Consider the following 23,906-nt stretch of genomic DNA (forward strand, 5'->3'; position numbering starts at 1 on the left):
ACTTACTAACTGCATACTTACTCCACTAAACAATACAAATAACAAACAACTAAACAACTAACATTAATGATTTATATTCATGAAAACAACTTCCCCATTCTCAGCTAGTGGTTTCCACTTTAAAATCCAGTAACAAAAGTGAGTACTGTCAAACTCAAAGACCATGTCATTTTGCTATCTTATTAAGGAAAATATGTGCTGTGGTCACAGTGCTGCATTCTGAGAGGCAAACAATTATCTCTATGAGCTTTACTGTCAGCCAAAGAGCCGCATTAGAGCAGGCAGCCCCACACAGGTGTAGCACTGACTCTCTTGCGCCCCAAATACCTTCCCAAGCATCTCCTCCCTCCATGGCCAAGTGGCAGTGATGTGTCCTGATGGGGAATGATAGCCTTATTGAGCCAGTGGATGGGCTCGAAGTCATTTGTTTTGAGAAGCCAGGGCTGACAGGCCCAGCTTTTCCCCACCAGCTCCCAGTGAAATTGACTATAAATCACCTTATCACTTTCACCCCCTGACAGTTTTTCAGACTTCCAACATTTTACTGAATATGAGGACTCGGAGTGTGTTGACAGGGCTGGGCATTTTAAGCTGCCTTCTTTGTAAGGGGGAAATAAACCCACGGCAACATAGTTCTATGGATTAAGTTGCTGTTATTTTGACAGTAATATCACCAGCTCCACAGCAACTGTGAAATACCAATGTAATATAAATTCATGCAACCAGGCAAACATGTTTGAAGTTTTAGGAATTTGCATTGGGAAGCTTTAGAGAATAACTGTTCAGTACGGACAGTCACACGGTTGGATCTAATGGGAGTTCCATAAGACTTTTTAATGTTTTTGAAAGAAGTCTCTTCTGCTCACTAAGGCTACATTTATCTGATCAAAAATACAGTAAAAACAGCATTCTTGTGAAATATTGTTACACTTTTATACAACTGTTTGCTATTTCAATTTCCTGTGAATTTTCAGCATTACTTCAGTCTTTAGTGTAACGATCCTTTAGAAATCATTCTTAAGCATTTCCAACAAATTTACAAATTACCCGGAACAATTTGTACCAGTAACTTTTTTTCCCCCAGACCTGTTGCTGTCTGTGTTTCCACTGCGGTCTAAAGTACTGTGAAGATTAGTCCGGTGACGCGCGACTTTCCAGTTCCTGCTGGATTTTGTCCTCCGCATAAAAGCTTAATAAAACCTGAACCTCATCGTCGGTCCATTGGTCGTATTTTTTAAACTCCACTGTTGATTCGAAGAGCAAACAACTCTTACTGCATGAACTGCAACACGGTGGATGAAATAAAATGCTACGTGGAGTCAACCAATCAAAATGCTGCGTGAACTCAACCAATCAGCATGTTCAGCACCCAAATCCCACCCCCGAAAGTTCCTGAACTTTGAAAAAGTACTACCTCATGATCAGGGACTTTTTGAGGGGGAAAATTTTCACACAGAACTTCATTTAGACCCTGGTCCCAGCGGTTGAAACACACCCCGGGAAAGTATTATGTTGTATTATGCTGATTTGTTGCACAAGAAACATTTCTTATTATCAGTTTTGAAACAGTTATATTGCTTAATAATTTTGTGGAATACTTTTTTCACCCCAGGATTCTTTGATTAAAAGAAAATTAAAAAAAAAAAAAAAGCATTTATTTCAAATAGAATTGCTTGAGAAGCAAAATTGTGTAAAATAATCATGTCACAATAATTTTTTGTATTTTCAGAAAATTTACCTTGAATTAAGTTTGAAATGGTCTTGCTTTAAGAACATGACTAATATTTTATCATTTTTCCTAAAACACTGCAAAAATATCTAGCAGTAGGCTTTACTGTTTAGCAAATGCTTTCTTAAAAAATAGACTTTTGGATGTATAGATAATGTTAAATAATCAATATGAATGCAGGTAGCTCATAATATACAACAGCGCTTACTAAACTAGATCCTAAGCAGCAAGGCAAGCACGCAATCTATCCTCAGGGATGGGGAAGTCGTGATGGGAGTGTCTTTGAGATTGCAAAGTGAGGTGCAATAGGCAACTCTCGCCTCTCACCAGACTGTCTGTGTTTGCTTATAAACTAGTGGACTGGATGGAGGCTGCTGTGCTATTTACTTTGGCCACCTCCTCAAAATCTCAGCTGTCACTTTTGCTCAACACCACTATCCTCAAGTAATGGCTTCCAAATCCTATTGCAAACATGCACATGTGGACTTGGAGATAGGGGGGTGGGGTTGTGACAGACAATAACCTCCTGAATATTCACATTAAGGTTTATAAAAATATGTGGATAAACAGGAAATGCTTGCACACATAAATTGGTCCAACTACCTCAAATGTCAGTCATTCTTTGTATTTTCCCCCATTGCTATTAGTCTAACCCACAAAACCACACTTCTGTTCAAAAAATTTGAGGTCAGTAATATTTTTTTAATGTTTTTGAAATTAATCTCTTATGCCCACCAGGGCTGCATTTATTTGTTCAAAAATACCATTAACAAAAATATATTACAATTTAAAATAACTGTTTTCTGTTTTAATATATTTTTAAAAAATGTAATTTATTCCAGTGATGGCAATGCTGAATTTTTATCATTACTCCAGTCTTCAGTGTCACATGATCCTTCAGAAATCATTGTAATATGTTGATTTGCTGCTCAAGAAACATTTCTTATTATTATCAATGTTGAAAACAGTTGTTCTGCTTAATATTTTTGTGGAATATTTTTTTCAGGATTCTTTGATGAGAAAGTTTAAAAGAACAGCACAGGCCCAGACTGTCCATCTGAAGCATCGGGAGTATTCCCGGTGGCCTGGTGACTGATTTGGCCCACTACCCTGCTTTTAATTATTTTTATTTTATATTATTGCCTGCCAAATTTACCAAAGTGATAATTTCTGAATTAAGCATTCAATAAGAAGTCGATAATAAATCATGAATCTGTTAGTCTTGACTAGCAGCACTACTATTCAGGTCACGTCCACTCCGCAATTTCACCAAACAGATTTGACCAGAGTAATCAATGCGAGGGACTCGAGAATGAAGAAAGCGGTCAGGTGGAGCAGAGAAGGAAAGGTCTCCATGAAAAACCAGCGAAATGTAGCAAAATTATTGACCTGTTCAGGGTTTCAAGTGCAGGTCAGTTTCATCTGTAAATAGGCCACTGTAGTTTTGTCTTCGTTAACGTAGCTAAGTATTAAACGGCTAGCAAAAGTTAGCATTACTATCATCAGTCAAAATACTGAATGTTAAAGGACATCACTATTATTAATTGTGAAGTTACATCAGTAATTTAGCAGACAAATGTTCACATCGATTTATAGTATAGGTAGGGATGGAGCAAAGACAACAACACAAAAAAAGTCATAATGCAATAACATGTTCAGTATTAGGATTTGTTTTTTTAAAAGATATCGTCATGATGTAGTTATTGTTGTACTAAAGCCATGTTTCCACCGAAATTACCTAGAACAATTACCTAGAACTTTTTTCCCCCTAGACCTGTTGCTGTCTGCATTTCCATCACGGTCTAAATTACCGTGAAGATTCCGGTGACGTAGGACTGCGTGCGACTTTCCAGTTCCCGCTGGATTTCGTCCTCCGCATATAAGCTTAATAAAGTCTTAACCTCGTCGTTGGTCTATCGGTCGTATTTTTTTAAACTCCATTGTTGATTTGAAGGGCAAACAATTCTTACTGCATGCACCGAAACAGACTTTTAAAAAATGGTGGTTGAAATAAAAATCTACGTGGAGTCCAATCAAAATTCTACTTGAACTTAACCAATTAGCATGTTCAGCGCCTAAGTCCCACCCCCGAAAGTTCCTGAACTTTTAAAAAGTACCTCACGAGCAGGGACTTTCTGAGGGGCGAATTTTTACCCAGAACTTCATTTAGTCCCTGGTTCCTGCGGTTGAAACACACCAAGTACCACCTCAAAGTGCCTAGTTTGACATTTATGCAATTTAGAAAATTTATTTTGGTGGGATGGGGTTTTCCTCAGTTGAAATCACGCTCCAGGGAGGGGGGAGGGTATGGGGTAGGTTAGGGTGGTGTGATGTGGGTGGCCAGAGTACCGGCAACATGTGAGAAATGCCGGTATGCAAAGAAAAAGTGAGGTACACAAGAAAAAATGAGGGTACACTACAGATTAAAATATACTTCGAGCACTGTTCACAAAGCTTTTCATAAGGCCTTCTGGGACTGCCGTCTACATAAACATGCAATGCTGCCTTACAATTTGAAGGCAGCACAATTAATTTAGCTATCTTTTGGAACAGTTTCCGCATCGAAAGTGCTCTTAAAATGCTGTCGCCGTTGGCAGCTCACTAGGTTTTGCCACAGATCTTACGTGTCTATTCCTGCACCTTTACTTCCTACTGATATAAGTAACAGAGTCGAGTCTTGACTTATATTGAGTCCTGTGTGACCTAAAAAAAAAAAAAAAAAAAATGAGAGACTGGGAATTGTCTCTTGTATTTATCTTCATTTGTTTCTGTGTGATCTAAATCTAATTGCCTCTGCTGGTCTCAATGGATTCTCTGCTGCTTAAACACATTACACCCACATTAATAAATCATGAGCTGCACTGTCACAAGGAAATAAATTATGCTAAATAATATCCTATAACTTTTCGAACTAATTAAAGTCGCGTTGATGACTTAGGGAGCGGATTCTGCGAGGCGGATCCGCGAACTCCATTTGTTTGCCTCAAGTTCTCTCTATTCTGAAGAAGACTGTGAAGACATCAAGGACACCGAAGTGACTTTCTTCTCCAGCTGACAACGACTGACAAGATCCCTTGTGGGATGTGAAGCTGTGTGAATTCTCCAGTTAAAAAACGAAGAGGGCGTCGAACGGCAATGAAGACTCACGGAGAGCCTCTCGAGAGGGTTGTGGAGGCTCTCGATTTTTCCCACAAAGCTGTAGCTGTGACAGGCTGCCAGCCCCTCTGACGACGAGCTTCAGAAAGACACATCAGGACTGCCAATCCAGTGGACCAACAGCACTGATGCTGCAGCACATCAACTGGGCTTCACTTTATAGGTGGCATTTTGCTGCTTGTTCTGTAAATACGAGCACTGTAAAGGATCTGATCACTATAAATAGTCTTAAAGGGATAGTCCACCCCAAAATGGAAATTTTGTTATTTTTTACTCACCCTCAAAAGAAGACCACAAAAGATGATATTTTGAAGAATTTTTATTTGTCCATAAAATGAAAATCAAGGTGGTCCAATGTTGTTTGGGCCAGTGTTGTTATTGTTAACTTAAAAATCATTTTTGTTAAATGAAGTAAATCTGAAATAAAGTAAAATACAAATATAAGATGAAAAACTTGAGAAAAATGAAAAATAAATAAGCTGAAGTACAAAAAAAAAAATATATGTGAGCAATATATGTGAGTTCATGCGGCACATTTTAAATCATTCAATTTCCGTAGAGGTTCGGTCTGTTTTTTATTCTATTCTCAGAACAGACACTGGCCTTGCGATATGGTCACTGGATTTAATGAACAATCTCTCTCTCTCATTAACCATTTCAGCCGTATCCGACTCTTGGTGATTCTATGGCCATCTCTCACCATACGCGAGAAACTGTCCATTAATTTTCTTAGCAATGTTTTTACGGGGTAGGTTGCTAGGTCTTTCCCCAACCCTCCCCATGGCTTGGGACTCACACACATTTACACCTATGGACAATTTGGCGTTAATGAACAATATTCCATGAATTATTCCACTAGACTACGTTTCTTTCGATAAATCCTCACTCACATCTCTATACCGGCCTGTTTTTCCCCTTTTCCTTGCTTCTAATCCCTATTAACATCCCTAACTGTGGGATTTTTTTAAACTAAGACTCAAATGGAATGCGAGGTGCAGCTAAAGAATATCCAGATACTATGCAGATGCAAGAAATATGTTAATGCAAGGTGATGGTCTCATGCCAACCTCATCAAAAAGGACAAAAGTGAAACTGAGTCGTACAACAAGGAATCCAACCTAAAATAATCCTCTTTGCTATCCTGATCTTGTAAGCCATGGCTTCACTAATATAAAAACCTTGATGTGTGACACATCAGAACCTGATGGCATGAGAGGCTATAACAGAGAAATGATAGCTGAATCCGGCGATCCGTCTGACATCTTTGACACAGTAGCTTGCAAAGCAGATCTAAAGTGAAATGTTCATTCTGTCATCTGAGATGCTTGATAAGATTGCACGTTAATGACATATCAACCAGAAGACCAGATTGACTGCCAGCCATTTCTAGGTGATTTAAAGATTAAAGGATCAATCTCCATTACAGATCTATGCCCGAGGAAAGGAGTGCAGGCATTTGCGTTTTTATCTTCAGCAATACACTACATCATTTCTTTCCACCTTATACCTCAATACACTTGCCCTGCAATGCTTCAAAAATCTTACGACCAATGATGTAATGCAAATACGCAAAAGCATGGTATAACACACATATCCTCTGCAAGTAAGGCAATGATAATCTTTGACCTGCAATTATGGACTGTTGTTACATGATTAGTGGCTTGAAGTGCCCATATAAAAGCTTGCACTGCCACCGAACTGAAGCAGCTGAGTATTAAACAGAAATCAAAATAAAAGTAGGGGTCTCTTCTGCTAATGTGGAATCATAAGAGCTTTCAGGATAAAAATGTGAAGTACTCTATGGATATCGTAATCAAGTTTCATGGCTGGTTTGCCATTTAACTGGGTACAGTATTTACGTATTTGCTCGCTATTTCTACAACACATGAGCAGACAATGGATTATTTAATAAATTATTAGCTGAAATGAAGGAGACAAAGACGGGAAAATAGAGGGGAGAGAAAAAAACATCTTCGCCAATTTATAACTATATGCAAAAACTATATGTTCACAGTTTTGGAAGAAAAAGTGAGTGGTGTTTGTCTGTGCAAAACTCACCGCTAAGATGCTGTAGATGGGCACCAAGACATTGCAGATGCTAAGGCATTCTGAATGGCTACTGCATTACTATGCAGTTGCTAAGGTGTTGTGAGTAGTTGTCAATGTATTGATATGTGGTTGCTGGGGTGTTGTGAGTGGTTGCTAAGTTACAACACTATCTTACACTCAAAAACAGCTAGACGGAGTGCAACAGGATGGAAAAGAATGAATTTCTTAAAGTTGGCACACCATCTTAAAAACACAACAGTCATGGCAGCCAAGACAGCCAAAGACATCTATCTGAATGTGTATAAGAGGGTTTTACAATGGAAAAAGCACAGCATACTGTCAGCATGCTAATTGATGAACCACCTCTTAAAGGAATATGAGAATTATCCCATGATTTACTCACCCTCAAGCCATTGTAGGTGTATATGACTTTCTTCTTTTAGGCGAACACAATCAAATTATATTAAATAATATCCTGGCTCTTGCCAGCTTTGTAATGACATTGAATAGAGTCTGAGTTTTTGAAGCTCCAAAAAAGCACATCCATCCATCATAAAAGTAATCCATACGACTCCAGAGGGTTAATAAATGCCTTCTGAAGCGAAGCGATGGGTTTTTGTGAGAAAAATATCCATATTTAAAACTTTATAAACTATAATCACTGGCTTCCGTCAAGGGCCGTAAGTGCATTCAGGAGAAAGTGCCGGTGGAAGGGTGAGCTCTGACCTCTTATATCGAAATATCTGACCTCTTATAGCACATTTTTCTTTAAAACTTTTCATTTTAGATTTCTAATTCGTGACCGCCGTTTTGTTTTACTCTATTCTCTGCGCTTACATGTTCATCAGTTCTCATCTAAGCTTACACTACGTCATACATCCTACGTCATACATCGGGTCAGAGGTCACACTTCCGCTGGAACTCAACTCTCTTGTGAATGAGCGTACAGCCGTTGCCGGAAGCCAGTGATTCTACTTTATAAAGTTTTAAATATGGATATTTCTCTTACAAAAACCCATTACTTCGCTTCAGAAGGCATTTATTAACCCACTGGAGTCATATTACTTTTATGATGGATGGATGCATTTTTTGAAGCTTCAAAAAACGGACACTATTCAATGTCATTACAAAGCTGGAAAGAGCAAGGATATTATTTAATATACTTTCGATTATGTTCGGCTGAAAGAAGAAAGTCATATACACGCATTATGGCTTGAGGGTGACTAAATTATGGGATAATTCTTATTTTAACTCTTTAACTCTTTCCCCGCCATTGACAATTTTTCCTGGCAATCCATGCTTTCACTGTTATATAGGGGGTGCTGTTATGCATCTTCTGAAAGAGTACAAAATTTCAGAATCCAAAATCAAGCGAAGCAGCAGCAGAAACAAGCTATCGAAGATTGCTTATGCACATTTAAGCTAATGCCATCAACATTAAACATTCAACAGCATATAAATCAAAACTGCCTAATGTTACCGAATGAAATGTCAAACCCACAAAGAGATATAGGACTGTGCAAGCTTTGGGGGTGTTGATGGACTCGATCTACTCAATCTATGATTTGATCATTGTTCTGAATCCGATCCAGACGTAGTCTTTGACAAAAATGTGATTTTCCCAGCTTTTTGTTCAATGTTGCTTACCCACATTCAAGTGTTGATAAAAAAAAGAATGCATGAAGATAGAATATTTTTTTTCCTGTTCTTTCTTTTGATATATTGTATGTTTAGATACTCTAGAATAATATATACTCACTGAATAATATATTCAAAATATTCTGGCGGCTCAAATAACGAATATTTGAATATTATTAAAGAATATCTGAATATTATTATATTCATAATTATATAAAAAATATGAATATACTAATATTCATAATATATTCAAAATAACGCTGGTGGGCAAAGAGTTAAAATATCAAAACTAAAAAAAGAACAATAGGAAAAAAAGAAAGAAAGAATATAAAAAAATCTCACTATTCATTTAGTCACCTGTTGAATGCCTAGGCAAACTGACCACAAAACTCTCAGTCCAAGCCCTGTATCCAGCTCTAAAAAGGATTTTATACCCAGCTGTGACTCTGAAAAACTGATAAGAGAACCAATACATGCCTTTTCCTGACCTACTACTAATGTAGGTTGATGATCTGCAACATATTCTTTAAAAAATCACTTTTAAAATTCATCAATAACACTAAATAAAATGCTTATGGAGCTTAGACATGAACAGAAAACACTGATACCCAAGCTGAGGGATTATACATTGCAAAAGAAGTACGAAATCTGATGTTACCTTTGAAAGGTCACCCACTTCCAAATAGAAACAGATGATGAAGACATTCCAGGCGACCCACAGCACCAACCAGACCGCATACTGTGAAAGAGACAGTAAGAGGGTGTTTGAAAGACCCATTTCAACCTCAGACCCCCAATAACAACCTAACCAAATAAACATTTGCATATGCATGATTAATTGGCCTGCAAAAGCGTAAGTGGGATATTTTCTCTGTAATTAATTCTCCGATGTGTGTTCCTTAAAACATTCTGCCTCCACAAATCTGGAATCTGCCAAAGAAGCGGTACAGGCAGGCGATGCATTTCACAGTGGAAGCAAGAACCCTGTGTGGGAGTTTGTGAGGGTGGCTCGTTCCCCCGGTTCATGAGCTAACGCTTATCGAAATAGCGGGATGTGATTATGAAACAATGTAAGATTCCCCAGCAAAATTGCAGCCGGCACAGGGGGGTGTCTCTGAAAATGAAGTAAATTTTGGTTAAATAAACACAGGTCTCATCCCGTTTCGCATCATTAGGGAATGCAGCAAACCGCCATTATGTTAAACGAATTTGTTCAAAAGACGAGGGTAGAGCGGGCCGCTGAATTTGCTCATGAGCATTAGCAGCTCGTAGCATGTTTTTACTGATTAAAATGTGAGAGGTATGCCACGTGAGAACTCAGAGGTCTGTTAGGCAGGCAGTGATCTTTAGATAAAATAACACTTATCTGATCCAATTCAAAGTGAGACAGGTGAGTGCAAATGAAATACTGAGTGAAGGGAAATGCAAAATCAATTTGAATTACCTGATGGGACTTGAGCGGAAAAACACGGCCTTTAGCGCTTGAAAATGAGCAGTTAGCGACATGCATTTTGAGTAGCTCCCCAAAAGTGGCTCTAATAGATAGATCAATATGGACTTAGCTTTGATAAAAATGAGCATGTGCAAAGACACTACAACCTCTCTTTGCAAATGTACTAGCTCTCTACTGGGATTGTGCACCATTCAAAATTGAACTGAGAATACCTGCTAAATTTTAAATGCAATGCCTGAATTTAAACTGAGCTATATCAAGCAGAATTTGAATGTAAGAAAGCAGAATTAAAATGCAAAGAAATTTATATCACTCATTTTTAATTAGAAAAGCAAAGTTAGTCAGACTTTGTATGATGTTCTGAACCCATACCAAAACACGACTTCAATACCGAGGTTCGTACTGAACCATCATATTTGTGTACTGTTACACCTCTATTATATACGCAAAAAAAAAAAAAAAAATGCCTTAGGCTAGGGGCAAAGATCAACATATTATGCTTGTCTTCCAACTACAATCTGGTTGATGTATCTCCTGCCTTGCACGCTCTGCTGTATAAGAAGGAGCCTCCTCCGCATGTTAGAGCAGGAGGGGGTCTAGACAGAGCGATTGACTTCAATTAAGTCTCATAATCCTGCTTGATATCTCTAACACGCATTCAGAGTTGATCCGGAGGGAGAAGGTTATGAACGTGTTCTTGACGAGGGCTGTTTAAGCCTAACCTTTCCCCACAAACAGAGCGCAGCAGACCGTTAACACTCGGAGATGGGAGGAATTTTGCCATCTTGAAATCTGACGTGTTGTCAGGACATTAGATACAGAAGATGTGAGCATGTAGTGGAACCTCATTTGGCCCTTTGCCAGCCACTGGAACGTGCCAAGTTGAATTAGAATAAAAATTTATCTGGCCTGACAGCATCCCCAAAACGGATATAAGCAAGAGTAATGTTCGAATGTGAGCAATTTATCTCTGTAGGAGGCTCTCTCTCCATCTCTCTGGCCGGCCACTGCTCCTAGACTGAAAAAGTGAACATTGTTTATTCCAAAGGGAGACACATCCCACTAAAAAGCCAATCTGTTTCATCTCAACTGGGTGACATGGTCTGAGTCACATTTGAGCCAATGACCCGGTCCGTCAGTACATTGATATCTCTCTGTTACGCTGGCCAGGGTGTTAAATGTCCGTTGTACCCGACTGTAGAGAAAAGCTGTCACAACATGCGGTCTGATCTCATCCGTGCTGAATGTGGTGAAGAACAACTGTTTCTTCCATAATACCATATTGATGAACAATAATAATAAACTATACAAGGGTGGATTAGAACCCAGAACCTCTGCCATGCTTAACAAAAATCCTACCACCAGTCCATTAGGATACACTAATCTCTAATACGAATCTATGTATTTATTTACTAATGTAAATACTCTCAAGACTAACAATATATTGTATTATAGAAGATGTAAGCAGGGTTTTACGAGGCGGCCGCCTCCGTCAAACTTCCTGGACTGTGTCCATTCTTAAACCGTTCCGCCCATCCCCACTGCAGAAAATGAGGTTCTGTGCCGAAAAGATCGCTTTCACTCCGGCCCTAAAACTTGCTGGCCTCGAACGGACATTCTGCGAGAGTGCACGAAAGTGACACGTGGATCGCGGTTATGTCCGCATCAGATAATCCGGCAAAAATAATCCGTCCGGCAAAGTAATACAAAATAACATTCCAAGTAATTGCGGATGGGTAGCAGGTGGATGAGAGATAAATCATTAATGTGTTGATTTTAATAAAGACACAGAACTCTCATTTGGTAAAACACAAGGAATGTGCATCATTCTTTTACTTTCGTTTTCAACGACAACGTATTTCTATTCAGGGAAAACCAATCAAGGAAAGCATATGCCTAGAGCACCTTCTAGTGGTCATTATATAAAACACAAAGGAAAAACCCCCATGAGATATTGCTTAAAAACTTAACAGCTTTAACTAAAAATATACACAAGCTTAACAGAAATTATTCTGATAAGAGTGTTTTCCCACAATATGATGTAATGAAACAGTGACAATTTTAGTTTGAAGGGAGTAAAACCTGTGTTTATAGGCTATTAAGGAAATGTAATTTTGCCAAAGAAGAACTTTTATTTTAGATATTTATTTAAAAGCAGCCTACTTAAGTGTAATATGTTATTATATCATATCATATATTTTGAATGATTATTTTGTGACGATCAGGTGCAGATATCTAAATCAGAGAATATCGTAGGTTTGGGAAGTTGGTGGGTGGATGATTTATTTTTAATAGCGGATTTGGGTGATGTTAGAGCTGATCACATCTCTAGTGGAGAAGCCCTATAGAGCCCCCTTTAAAGTTCAGGTACAAGACTTTTTCTTTGTTCAGTTTGCACACTGAATATGGGTTGGAGCTCTTAATTTTGAACTCTCAAAGTGCACCAGATTAATGAATTTATCTTTAAAATGTACAAAATTTTCTTACGGGGGAGCATACCCCCGGATCCCCCTATAGGGACAGAGGTACAACCACCACAGAAAACACTGAATCCTGTGGGAAACACTGTATATATGATAGTGTTCTCAAAATACAATAAAATACAAAATACCTAAAATACGTGCTTGTAAAAGTTTTTTACCACCTCCGCCTCATTTTGAGCCAGGAAAAACCCTGTGTAAGGATAAAACTATCACCATAAACATGAGTTCTATGTCAATAAATTAAACTCAATGTACTACTGAAATTGATTTCTGGACATTGTAAAGTTATTTTGTGAATTTATTATTGTACATTTTCTAATATTTTAGCAGAGATGTGATAATGTGACACAAATGTTGGTCTTTATTTAATTTACAAACCAAATTAAGGAGAAAATGCACCATTGTAACAATTTAGTCCATCATGATTAAAACTGTCTAAGGATATTTCATACCTCGGAGTATTAGAACTTTTTCTCCCTTAGCTTGTTAGGGACATACTCAATTTGAATGAGAATCGAATCAGAACATACAGTATTTGATGTTTAAGAGCATATGTGGAGCTAGATTTTGGACCAATGAGATTCCACTGTGGGTGAGGCTAGCCAATAAAACAAGACTGAAACCAAACAACTGTCAAAATGTCTTGCTGCTCATCATGGTTGCAATGTTAGGACAAAAACTTATCATGGAACAGATTTGCTGCTCATTGTTGTGTTGCACTGTGCCTAGCTAGGACTCAAAGCGAGACAGTTTTATGACACCAGTGGTATTAATACAACAAAGTGACAGCATAACCTGCAGGGGTGAAAGAGAATATGTCACAAACTGAATATGAAAATATGTGGAAACTCACCCCGGTCACATATCGCGGTCTGAACTGTACTGTTCCAAAGAGCCCTAGAATCACTGTGATGATGTGGATGAAGTTTGTGAGGATCGGAGCCCACTGGTATCCGAGGAAATCAAATATCTGTCGCTCCAAGATGCTGATCTATAAACGAAACACAGAGGAGAAAGATACTGATTTACTAAGCAAAAACAGACAATATATTGACATATGAGCATTTATTTGTATAAAGGCAGCTTCAGGGGTCGCTTTATGACGGCACTCTGATGTCAGCTGGAAAGCAGGGTGAAATGACGGACCGCAGGGCCACATGTGAAAGCACACAATCTACAGGCAGCCAGAGGAATACCCCTGTCACACAGGCGATTAATTAGGACCGAGACGTGCCGCTCTCTGGAGTCAAACCCCCACCCTTCCACAAAAACCAGAGCTGACTTGGAAATTAAAGCTGGCAAGTCCAGCCTCGCAGCTCTGGGTGCTCCAATCTCAGCCACTGATTGGACATGACACTGATGTCAATACCACAAGCTATGGCACTTCCAAAAGCAGTCCAGGACAGGGCCACGGTTTTATCCCCAAAGGACCTACAAGCAGCCAGCCTCATAAAGCTAATGCTAATAGCACCAGTGTCTCCAGCTGCATTTACCGACAGGCACGAGAAGCCGTATTTAACAACCTCAGATGCTCAAGGTCTTTTCTGGAAAGGAAACCAAACAAAAATCACGCCATTGAATCATCTGCTTTGCCGCATGATGTAACAGAGGATAGTAAAGAGCAAAAAGCGAAGGTTGAAAATGCAACATGATGTCATTGTGACCTCAATAGATTCTCTTAACAAACATCTACTCAAGTGAACATCAATAGACGCTTCAGAGGGTTCAATAGCAGCATGAATATCAAATGACTTAGAGTTGCACAGAGATGCTATATGAGTGTTTCCTACTAAATGACGTTTTTACAGCGAAGAGGGTGTTCAACCATGCAGTCCATCCAGCTTATCAAATTAACCAAATATATAAATATTTGTGGGAAAAAAAACTATTGAAATTCATTATTAGAATCAAAGATTAAAATCAGTTATTAAATAAATAAAAAAAAATTAAAAATTGAATAATAATAATAAAAAAAAAAAATTATAGAAATCTTCATAAACCAGTGGTTCTCAACCAGAAAATTGGGACCCACTGGGGCAACTTCCGAGGAGGGCACAGGATGACTTAAAATTAATTATATTAATCTAACTTCTCAATGTAACTTATTGATATATTTATTTTAATAATTAACTAATAATTATTTTAACCATACAATAAAATGCTAAAACAACAAAACTTTTTTCTCTCAATAACTTGGTTTTGTTAAAAAATAATTAATACAGAACTAAAATTTTGAATATTCTGGAATAACAAGGTTAATGTAATATAACAACACCTATTTTAGGTTAATAAAAAAAAGTTTAAAAAACAAGCAATATTGTCTTAATTACAGTAAAAATACTAGAGAAAATGTCAAAAGGTTGAGAACCACTGTCTTAAACTACATGTTATCATATGAGCAGTAATAATACTAATTTAAGTTTCACAAACCTTTCATAAATCAGTTCTTGCTTTCTCAGATATGAATAAAAGCAAAGTCCCGCATTTCAGTAAACAAATCAAAAGTTAGTGATTCATTCAGTGAAGGATTGAAGGACTGATTCAAACTCTGCTTTTGTTTTTATCTCATCTCATTCAAATTAGACTGCAAGCTCACAACTTGGTTAAAATATCATTTGCAATGGCGCTGTAGATTGCATGACAGTGAAGGAAACACTGCTCTTTGTAATTGAGCAGTAATTCATGCTATAAATCCATCAACAGTAGACAAAGCTCAGGAGTCTATTAATCTGTGCATCTTTTCCAGTTCTTCCCAGTGAGGAACAGTTTGTGACCCCCACTCCGCCCCCTGATCTCCCAGAGGGACGTGTCTTCTGTTGTCTGGGCGTTTCCTTTGAGCTTCTGCCTGCATACATCTGGTGAGCGTGTCTGTCCCAAACACTTAAGTGTTCGATCATAATGAAAGGTATTATACTGACAACACCAAGCAACATCAGTGCACTTCACACGAGTCTCTTGGTTTAGAATCATCACATCTTTGGGTGCAGTTGAGATTGAGTTTTGTGCCAGAATAAAAATATTCCCCTTTCCAAATGCCATACATTTTGTTTGTTTTTTTTAACCACAATTATGACTTGCCTTCCCATTCAGCCTTCAGTGGCATGGTGTGTTTTTATGAATCATGGCATGTGATTTCCCACTGCACTAGCTCTTGTTTATTTTCACTGTCCTCCATATTTCCTCTACGAAACAGATGGATAAAAAGACGCATGCATTACCATCTGTTTTCTTAAAGGAAAAGTTCATAAAATTCTGTCATTATTTACTCACCGTCATGTTGTTCCAAACATACAAAGTTTTTGTGAAAAATTATTCTGGTTGCTATTCATACTATTCATGCATGTACTTTATTTAAAGTCTTCTGAAATCACACCAGGGCTGTCACGATATATGATTTTTCACTACATGGTTACCGTGGCCAAACGAATTCACGAGAACCATGTATCGCCATATCTATAGAAATCTTGAAAAAATGAAAAAATAAATAATGCTATCACTCAAATGGAAATTAAAAAGAAATTATATTATTTTATAGTATTAACCTATAGAGTGATAAAGGCTATGTCGATTGGCATTGCATTATAAATAGCCTATACATTATCCTTATGAAAATACCCGAGATGGCTTGAAGAAAAAAGATAAACCATAATACTGTCACAATGGTGTGTTAATTCTCTCTTTATGTTTAATCAGTCAAAATGTCTCTATCTGCGTTTTATTCAGCTACAACAATCGCTGGATGTCTTTGTCCATATTAGGGATTTCCTGGAACTTATTACTCATGAGTCTCACTTGTGGAATTTCTGCGTGAGGGCAGGATATAGATTCTGCATATCTGCAGGATAGCGGAGGCAGAGAATGGGTGAACAGATTTGTGGTATTGCCCCCTTTTGCGCTCACTGTTGATTGGCAAGTCCTGCAGACTGGGCTAGTCATTTTCGCGAAATCCAAAAAACTTCCACAGTGGCGAGCTAACTTTCTTGGAGTGCGTGTAGAGTGTCTCGTCTGTCATATACGACAACATGCTTTTATGCGGCAGTAGCAGCTGTGCGATGTAACTGCTTGTGATTTATGATCTGTGGCAACCAGCGTTAAGGTGCAATATCGCCATCTACTGTACACTGGCATGTCGACCAGATACTGGTGCTGGATAATTTACGTGTGTTATTGTCATGGCAGCGGCTACAAAGTGCAAATAACAATAGATGCTATTTACACTAAGTGAAAATAGCATATTTTCTTAGTGATAGATGCTATTTACACTAAGTGAAAAAGCAATATAATCTATTTACACTAAGTGACAATAGCAGCATTTTCTTAGTGATATGCTATTTACACTAGGTGAAAATAGCAATAGATTCTATTTACACCATGTAGAAATATCAGTTCTTTGCAATAAGAGTAAATAGTAATTAGATGCTATCTATACTTTATATTGGCAGATACTATTTACACCTCAGTATTTTTGGACATTAACAGGATGCAATAATATCATAGAGATAATTATATTAAAATTATTAAATGGATGCTGCCTTATTGAAAGAATAAAAACCCTCCCTACACCTTCCCCTAACCCTACCCAATAAACACTTTTAATATTATTAAACACTCGTTCGCAGTTTATTTCCACTTTTAGAACATTATTTTCATTTTTATTGAAAATAAATACGAGCTTGGCAAAAGGCGGATTCAAACCCACATCGATCCCGTTAAAAGTCAGGTTTGCAAGCCTTACTCGCTAGTGCTGCGCCACTGAAGACGTTGAATTCCACATGTCATTTTTAAAACTTGAGTGGCCCAACCAGACATTGGTGGGTGAAGCTAGCGTAAATAGTGTTTGCCAACAAGGGACGCAATTTGCACTTAGTGTAAATAGGCAATCTGTATTATCATACAGTAAGTGTACTATTTATTTTAAATATTACGGTTATCATCAATTGCAACAATGTAAAATATGTAAACAATAATGAGTTTTTTGAACATTCAAGCATGAAACCCTATTCTACTAGACCCCAAAAACAAAATCAAGACTTTGTAAAAGGGCAGAATATGGCCTCTTCAAGTCACATGGTCTAGTTTTGATACCTTGCTTTTTGATCCATGAAAGCATTAGTCTCTATTCTAGCATGGAAAAGAACAACTGGTACAATTCTTCAAACATTCTGCTTTTGTGTTCCTGGGAAGAACTAAAGTACAACTTTGAAAAAAAACATCATAATAAATACCTAATGACATATAATACGATGATTTTGGCTGGAGTACTTGTTTAATGGGTTGTTTTCCATTATCCACCCAAAAAACATGATCCAGAGAGCATGATAGCACCACACTCAATCCATAATACCTTCATTATCAAAAGCTCTTCCAATGACCCATGCATCACACCATATTTTCAGACGCACTGTTCGCCCGTAGTTGTGAAGCAACTACAAGCACACAGAAAAAAAGAAAAATGATTGACTGACCCGACTCAGTGGTTCCATTGCTTTTGCGAAGCCTTGTGAAAAACTACAGCCATCCCTGAAATCATCTAATAAACCACAGTGCCATGGTGTTGAAGGGTGCCCATATGCCAGCACAAAGTACAATCTGCCCTGCCTGCGAATAGGTTGCAAAATGCAATTATGGCTAATTATGTTATATTATGTTGTTTGGTGAAAGATAGTGTGTTGACAATGCCTTTAAAACACATCTTAATGGCACTCAAATTCACAGTTCTCTTCTGTCAGGCTTTTGTGGACACCTGCGCTTATTGACAGAATTCCCAAAAGAGCCCTGGCATTAACATGCATGTCAAATGGGGGAAAAAAGCTTAAGGGATTTTATGGAGAGGTTGCAGGCTCTTGTTTGAGGTGTGGGGCCAGGATCATCATAATGTGGCCCTTGGGCCCCCTTTCATATAACAATAATGTAAACAGCATTGTGGGGCAGCTGTGCTCAGAGTGACAGATTTATCAAGTCATTTTTTACATGAGAAATTAGATCCATAAATATGAGAAGAAAATCCATTAATGTTCAGAATATAGAAGTGAAAAATCACTGACTAAACACTGACAACAAAGACAGCAAACATTCAGTACTTCAGTATGCACAAGTACGCTTCTATAAAAAAAAAATCATAGCACTCATACTAAGGCTCTAAAATCACATTCAAAGCCCCTGAATAAGCCAATATAAACAACCAATCAAAAGTCTGAGTCTTTAAGTCTTTAAAGAAGTCTCTTATGCTGACCATTGCTGCATTTATTTTAATAAAAATACAGTTAATATTGTGAAATATACTACAATTTAAAATAACTGTTACAGTTACACTGTTACAGTTACAGTGTCACATGATCCTTCAGAAATCATTCTAATATGCTGATTTGCTGCTCAAGAAACATTTCTTATAATTATCAACGTTGAAAAACACTTGTGGAAACCATACTTTTTCCAAAATTCTTTGCCTAGATTTTTGTGTGAAATTTTAAAAGTCTTTACTGTCACTTTAAAACAATTTAATGTATCCTTGCTGAATAAAAGTATTCATTTATTTCAATAAAAAAATGTTACTGACCCCAAACTTTTGAACAATAATGTATACACAACACAAGGGACCAGACATCAATTCAATCCTACATTAAATGCAGCATGTTGTTACAATTTACATTTTCTCATTTGGCAGACACTTTTATAACTTACAGCGCATTCAATGTAATCATTATACCAGTATGTAGGCATTGAACCCATGACCTTGCTGGCACCATGCTCGATCAGTTAGAGATATGAGAACACTGCCTCAAGCCATTAAAGTGGTAAACAGCTTATAGTTAGCATAATGAACAGTATTACTTGGTGGAAGAATTGTTTATTGCAATTCTAAATATGAATAAATGCAATTATTTATTGACTATACTGCTGTTGCTGTAATTTTAGAGAAAAAAATAAGCCACTCAAGACCATTAGTAGACCACGGTCGAGGAGGATTTTTTATTTTTTTTTGGTAACAACACAACCATGGTAAACTGACAACAAGAAGTGAGTGTGTCAAGCTAAAAGCATCACTAAACCAATTCAGTAATGAATATCGAATGCAAAGGTCAGCGCAACCAATTCCTGTAATGATATTTTCCCTTCCTTATGTGCACATAATGTTTTCTCATGATTATTACTTGGCAGTAGAAGCATCCCATTAGCGATTAGCCGCAATAGCGCACGCTTTCTGTCTGTGATTGAGATTAAAGTTCATTCTCTCTGTGACAAAACCGAATCTCATCCTCCCAACCTTGTGCTTTTGCTCGCCTCTCTCCCGCTCAGTTTCTCTCTCCTTTCGCCCCATTTATATATTTCTTTCGGTGCGCAGGGACACGAGCAGCCTTTAATCAGAGAGACAAAAGCTAATCAATCAGCAGGGGCAGGTTGAATAGAGAGCTTCACGGCACATTCAAAAGAGGCTGGCCGAGTTATAGCGTTTCCCAGCGTTAGCGCCACAGAGCATTAACTACAGATTGAGCACGGGCTAATGAAGAAGGCTCCCATGCAGCACGGCAGAGGGAAGACGCATCTTGGCCTGCCTCCATTGTCCGTCAGTAATCCAATTCCATCTGCTGCTACCGCCAGTGATTTTAATGTTGCTCTGCAGAGATGAGACTGCAAAAATAACAGCAGAACTGAATGGTTAACTAATCTATGACACATTCACTTGGAGTCAGGCGGGGGGGTTTGAAGTATGGAGACATTTAAAGCTTGAGATAATGCAAATACTTGTATTTACACTTACTAAGTTTGAAGTCACCAAGTACAGACCCTCAGTTGGTGTGCTGCGTACTAGAAATCTTTTGACTATGCAGAGTCAGACGAAACAGAACATTGTTTCACGAACATCAAATTCAAGAGGTCTTCATTTCAGGCAGTAACGGCAGTGAGAATTGTTTTTCCAAATGTGCCATTGTGTATCATTTACTTAGAAACAGTGCATTAGGATAAAGTACAATTCAGCACTGCACATAAACCTGTTTCTCTGAATGGACTTTAAGCAAAGATTTATGATTCCAAATGAAAATGGTGATTTTCTAAAAGGTCTATTTCTTTCTATCGCCTCAAAGAAGATTCTCGGGGCCAACTACTGTAAATAAATAATTAGAAGCTATCAAAGAGCATTTGAAACCAACTACAAACATAGCTTTGTACACTTATATGAAGAAATCTAAAATATACAATGACAAATAGACACATTCAAGGACCCCTGCTGTTCTCCACCATGTTTCATGTACAATGGACATGTTAATGCAAAAATTCAAGTGGGCGGATCAATGAAATATTTGCAAGATGGTATGCATAACAAAGCTGATAAACGAACAAATCATACATCACTGACCATGAAAACAGCATTATAATGATGGAACTAAAAAACAGAATTCTAAATGAAGGAAGGAAACAAGCTTTGTTTTACAATAACTGCATTAGAAAGGAAATCTGAAGGAAGGAAAACCATTATTCCACTGTTTTTTATTTTAATATATTTTAAAATGTTATTTATTCCTGTGATGGTAAAGCTGAATTTTTAGCATCATTACTCTAGTCTTCAGTATCATATATATACATATATATATATATATTTAAATCTTACTGACCCTGAATGTTTAAAGGATACAGGGACCAGACATCAATTCAATCCTATTAAATGACCTCCTTCCTTCCTTCCTTCCATCCATCCATCCATCCATCGTGAATTAATGTTTTTTCTTCCTTTCTAAATGTAAATTGTAGCAACATGCTACATTTAATAGGCATCATTTTTTAGGCATCGTGGCCTATTAGGAAGGAAGGAAGGATGAAAAAGAGCAGAAGAAAGCAATAAAAAAAGAAAGGAAAAAGACAGAACAAATTATGAAGGAATAGCAGCTGGAAGAGCTTCATATGCACAATGAAAGAGTGAACAGGTGATGGTAGTTAAGAGCTGCGTTCCTCCACTACTGACTACAGTGACAGGAAGCCATCAGTTTGAGGTGATGTACATCATTATGCACTTCCTTTGTTCCTCTTTAGCTGAGAGCAAGGCCTGCGGAGGTGCACACAAGCACAAGACAAGATGAATCCAACACAGTTCAATGGTTCCGTATGATGATTTAATGATGACTTAATGGGAATATCTGGTATAGTTTCGGATACTGCTGTTGTTGTGAAATATAATGGCATATCCATCAAATTCAATGAAAAGGTTTGCACATGTCTCATTATGAAATTATTCTAAGACTATCTATCTGTCTATGTATCTATCTTAGGGTTGGGCCGATAGACGATGCCATCGTCCATCGGCGATGCTGACAGACATCACGATGTTGATTAAATCAAACTATATTGCCCAATGCAATTCATGCTTTCAATTTCCGATCTAGATGTTTTACATGAACTAAACCACTGATATATTTAAATGGCGGACCGCAGTCCACATCCGGACCCTGGTTGAAGTGAGCAGTGCGTCAAAACAGCAGTGCGGATCACACCACAAGCGCTCAGGATCATTTGTGGTAATGATATTTCAGTGCTATATTCTCTAGTAGTTTAATGTAAAGCCAAACACGCTTCATTCAAGCCCTTTCAGCTCCATGCTCGTTCTCTCTTCCTCCAGATGCGTGCCACATTAACAGTGCGTGTCCACTGGCACGGAGCAGAGCGAGCATTTTTAATTCATTCCAACGGATTCATTCCCACCCCCGATGTCATCGACCATCGCAATGTTTCACTGCAGACATCATCTGATGCCAACATGGTAGACATCGCCCAACCCTAATCTATCTCCTCTCTTTCAACTCTATGAAACCAGACCAATTATTCAGCCTTGACTAGTTGATTTTAGGGGGGGGGGGGGGAATTTGGGGGGGGAATATTTGAATATGATGTTAACAAAATATGATATGAATCTCAAATATTCCATTTTCACACTAAGCAAACACATTCAGGCATTGAATTGTCATAGTCCATCTCAGGACAAATAAACAAACAACTTCAATTCAAGAGCTTCATTACATCCCAGAAGACTTCCAGGAAATGGTGCAAAAAGAGGCACATCAAGTTCATTGCGTGCATAGAGCCAGTAAACCAGTGTAATGAATGCCAATATTTACACGCATCCAGTAAGAGGTTACTGAAAATGCATGAGGTTATTTACATATAGAGCTGTCTGAACGTATTCATTACCACACTGAAGACTTGCCATTCGCACAAATCTTGGCACTCTAAATGACGCATGTTGGACATTTGAAGAGTAACTGTGTTGTTTGTAACAGACAATGATGATGACTTCCAGTGCCAGCAACAGTGTGTAACAGATACAATGATGTGTTTAAGCATGCCGTTCATACAGTGGAGGGATTCCGTAGCAGCTGTCAGAATGTGTAGCTAAGCTTGAAAAATGGTGTTCATTATCTACATTGCACAATGGGCCGTTTCATATTCTTGGCCTCCTGCTCTTTGACCAGAATCCTCACAAAAGGTCTAAATGGCAGCAAAAGAAAAGCACTCTGCTAAAGTAATTGTGCTTTACACCCACAGAGCGAAGAAAAAGAGGCCACGGAGGAAACGGCAGACATTAATATTAAATTTCACATACTGAAGATTTAGCTGCAAGACAAACAACTAACAAATGTCAGAGAGCTAGACTTTAATTTTCATCTGGTATCTGTTCCTCAGATTGTATACAAATAAAAGAAATGTTCTTTGACTGCTATATGGGCTACATGCAAATCTGCATATGTGTACTATGAACTAAAAGCTCATACTTTTTAAAAAGTTGAGAAACAGATAGAAAGAAGTCTGAAATGCCCAATTCATGCATTTTTTTTCCCCGATCAAAACCACTTGAAAACACATTAGATCATAATAACAACTTCCAAGATCAAACACTGGAAATTTCAAAGAGGACTTAAAGGCGGCAATATAAAAAAAATAAAGTCAAGAACCAAAACAAAAACTGTTGCTCAAAATGCATTCTTGTCCGTAATTGTGTTCTTGTGGACATCTTCATTCGCTCCCCAAGTACTAGGGATGCACGATTTATCGCACGATACAAAAAATAACTTTGAACTTAAACGCGATTACCGCTTATACGCGATTCTTAGTACGATTATGAAATTGCAAAGGCTGCGATTATTTTTTTATGTGCAGCTTGTCAATGAAGTATGGCTCCAAATGCTAATCCATCTGAAAGCACTGCGAGTTTGAGTCGCTTATAATGTACATTTGAAAAAGCAACACGCGTCAAACATCTTTCCAGACATGAGAAGCATGTCCAACAAAACATTTTTACTCCAAACTCACTTAATAATGACAGTTGAGCGTCCTTCTGTGAGATGATGTGGCTTCTTACACAGAATAAGGCAGTTGTGTGTTTATTAGTCATGTTTAATCAATCAAAGCA

The 23,906-nt window shown here is 37.9% G+C and overlaps 1 protein-coding gene across 1 annotated transcript in view; it reads right to left on the minus strand.

Moving 5' to 3' along the window:
- Positions 1 to 23,906, minus strand: part of nkain2 (sodium/potassium transporting ATPase interacting 2) — a 166,755-nt gene that overhangs the window by 98,376 nt on the left and 44,473 nt on the right. The window contains exons 2-3 of the mRNA XM_051876236.1: positions 13,362 to 13,499; positions 9,231 to 9,311 (exon numbers count right to left, since the gene is read on the minus strand). Coding sequence (XP_051732196.1) covers positions 9,231 to 9,311; positions 13,362 to 13,499 — 219 coding nt within the window. The remainder of the gene's footprint in view (positions 1 to 9,230; positions 9,312 to 13,361; positions 13,500 to 23,906) is intronic.

The sequence above is a fragment of the Ctenopharyngodon idella genome, chromosome 20 (assembly GCF_019924925.1).
Source record: "Ctenopharyngodon idella isolate HZGC_01 chromosome 20, HZGC01, whole genome shotgun sequence".
In the NCBI taxonomy this organism is placed as follows: Eukaryota; Metazoa; Chordata; class Actinopteri; order Cypriniformes; family Xenocyprididae; genus Ctenopharyngodon; species Ctenopharyngodon idella.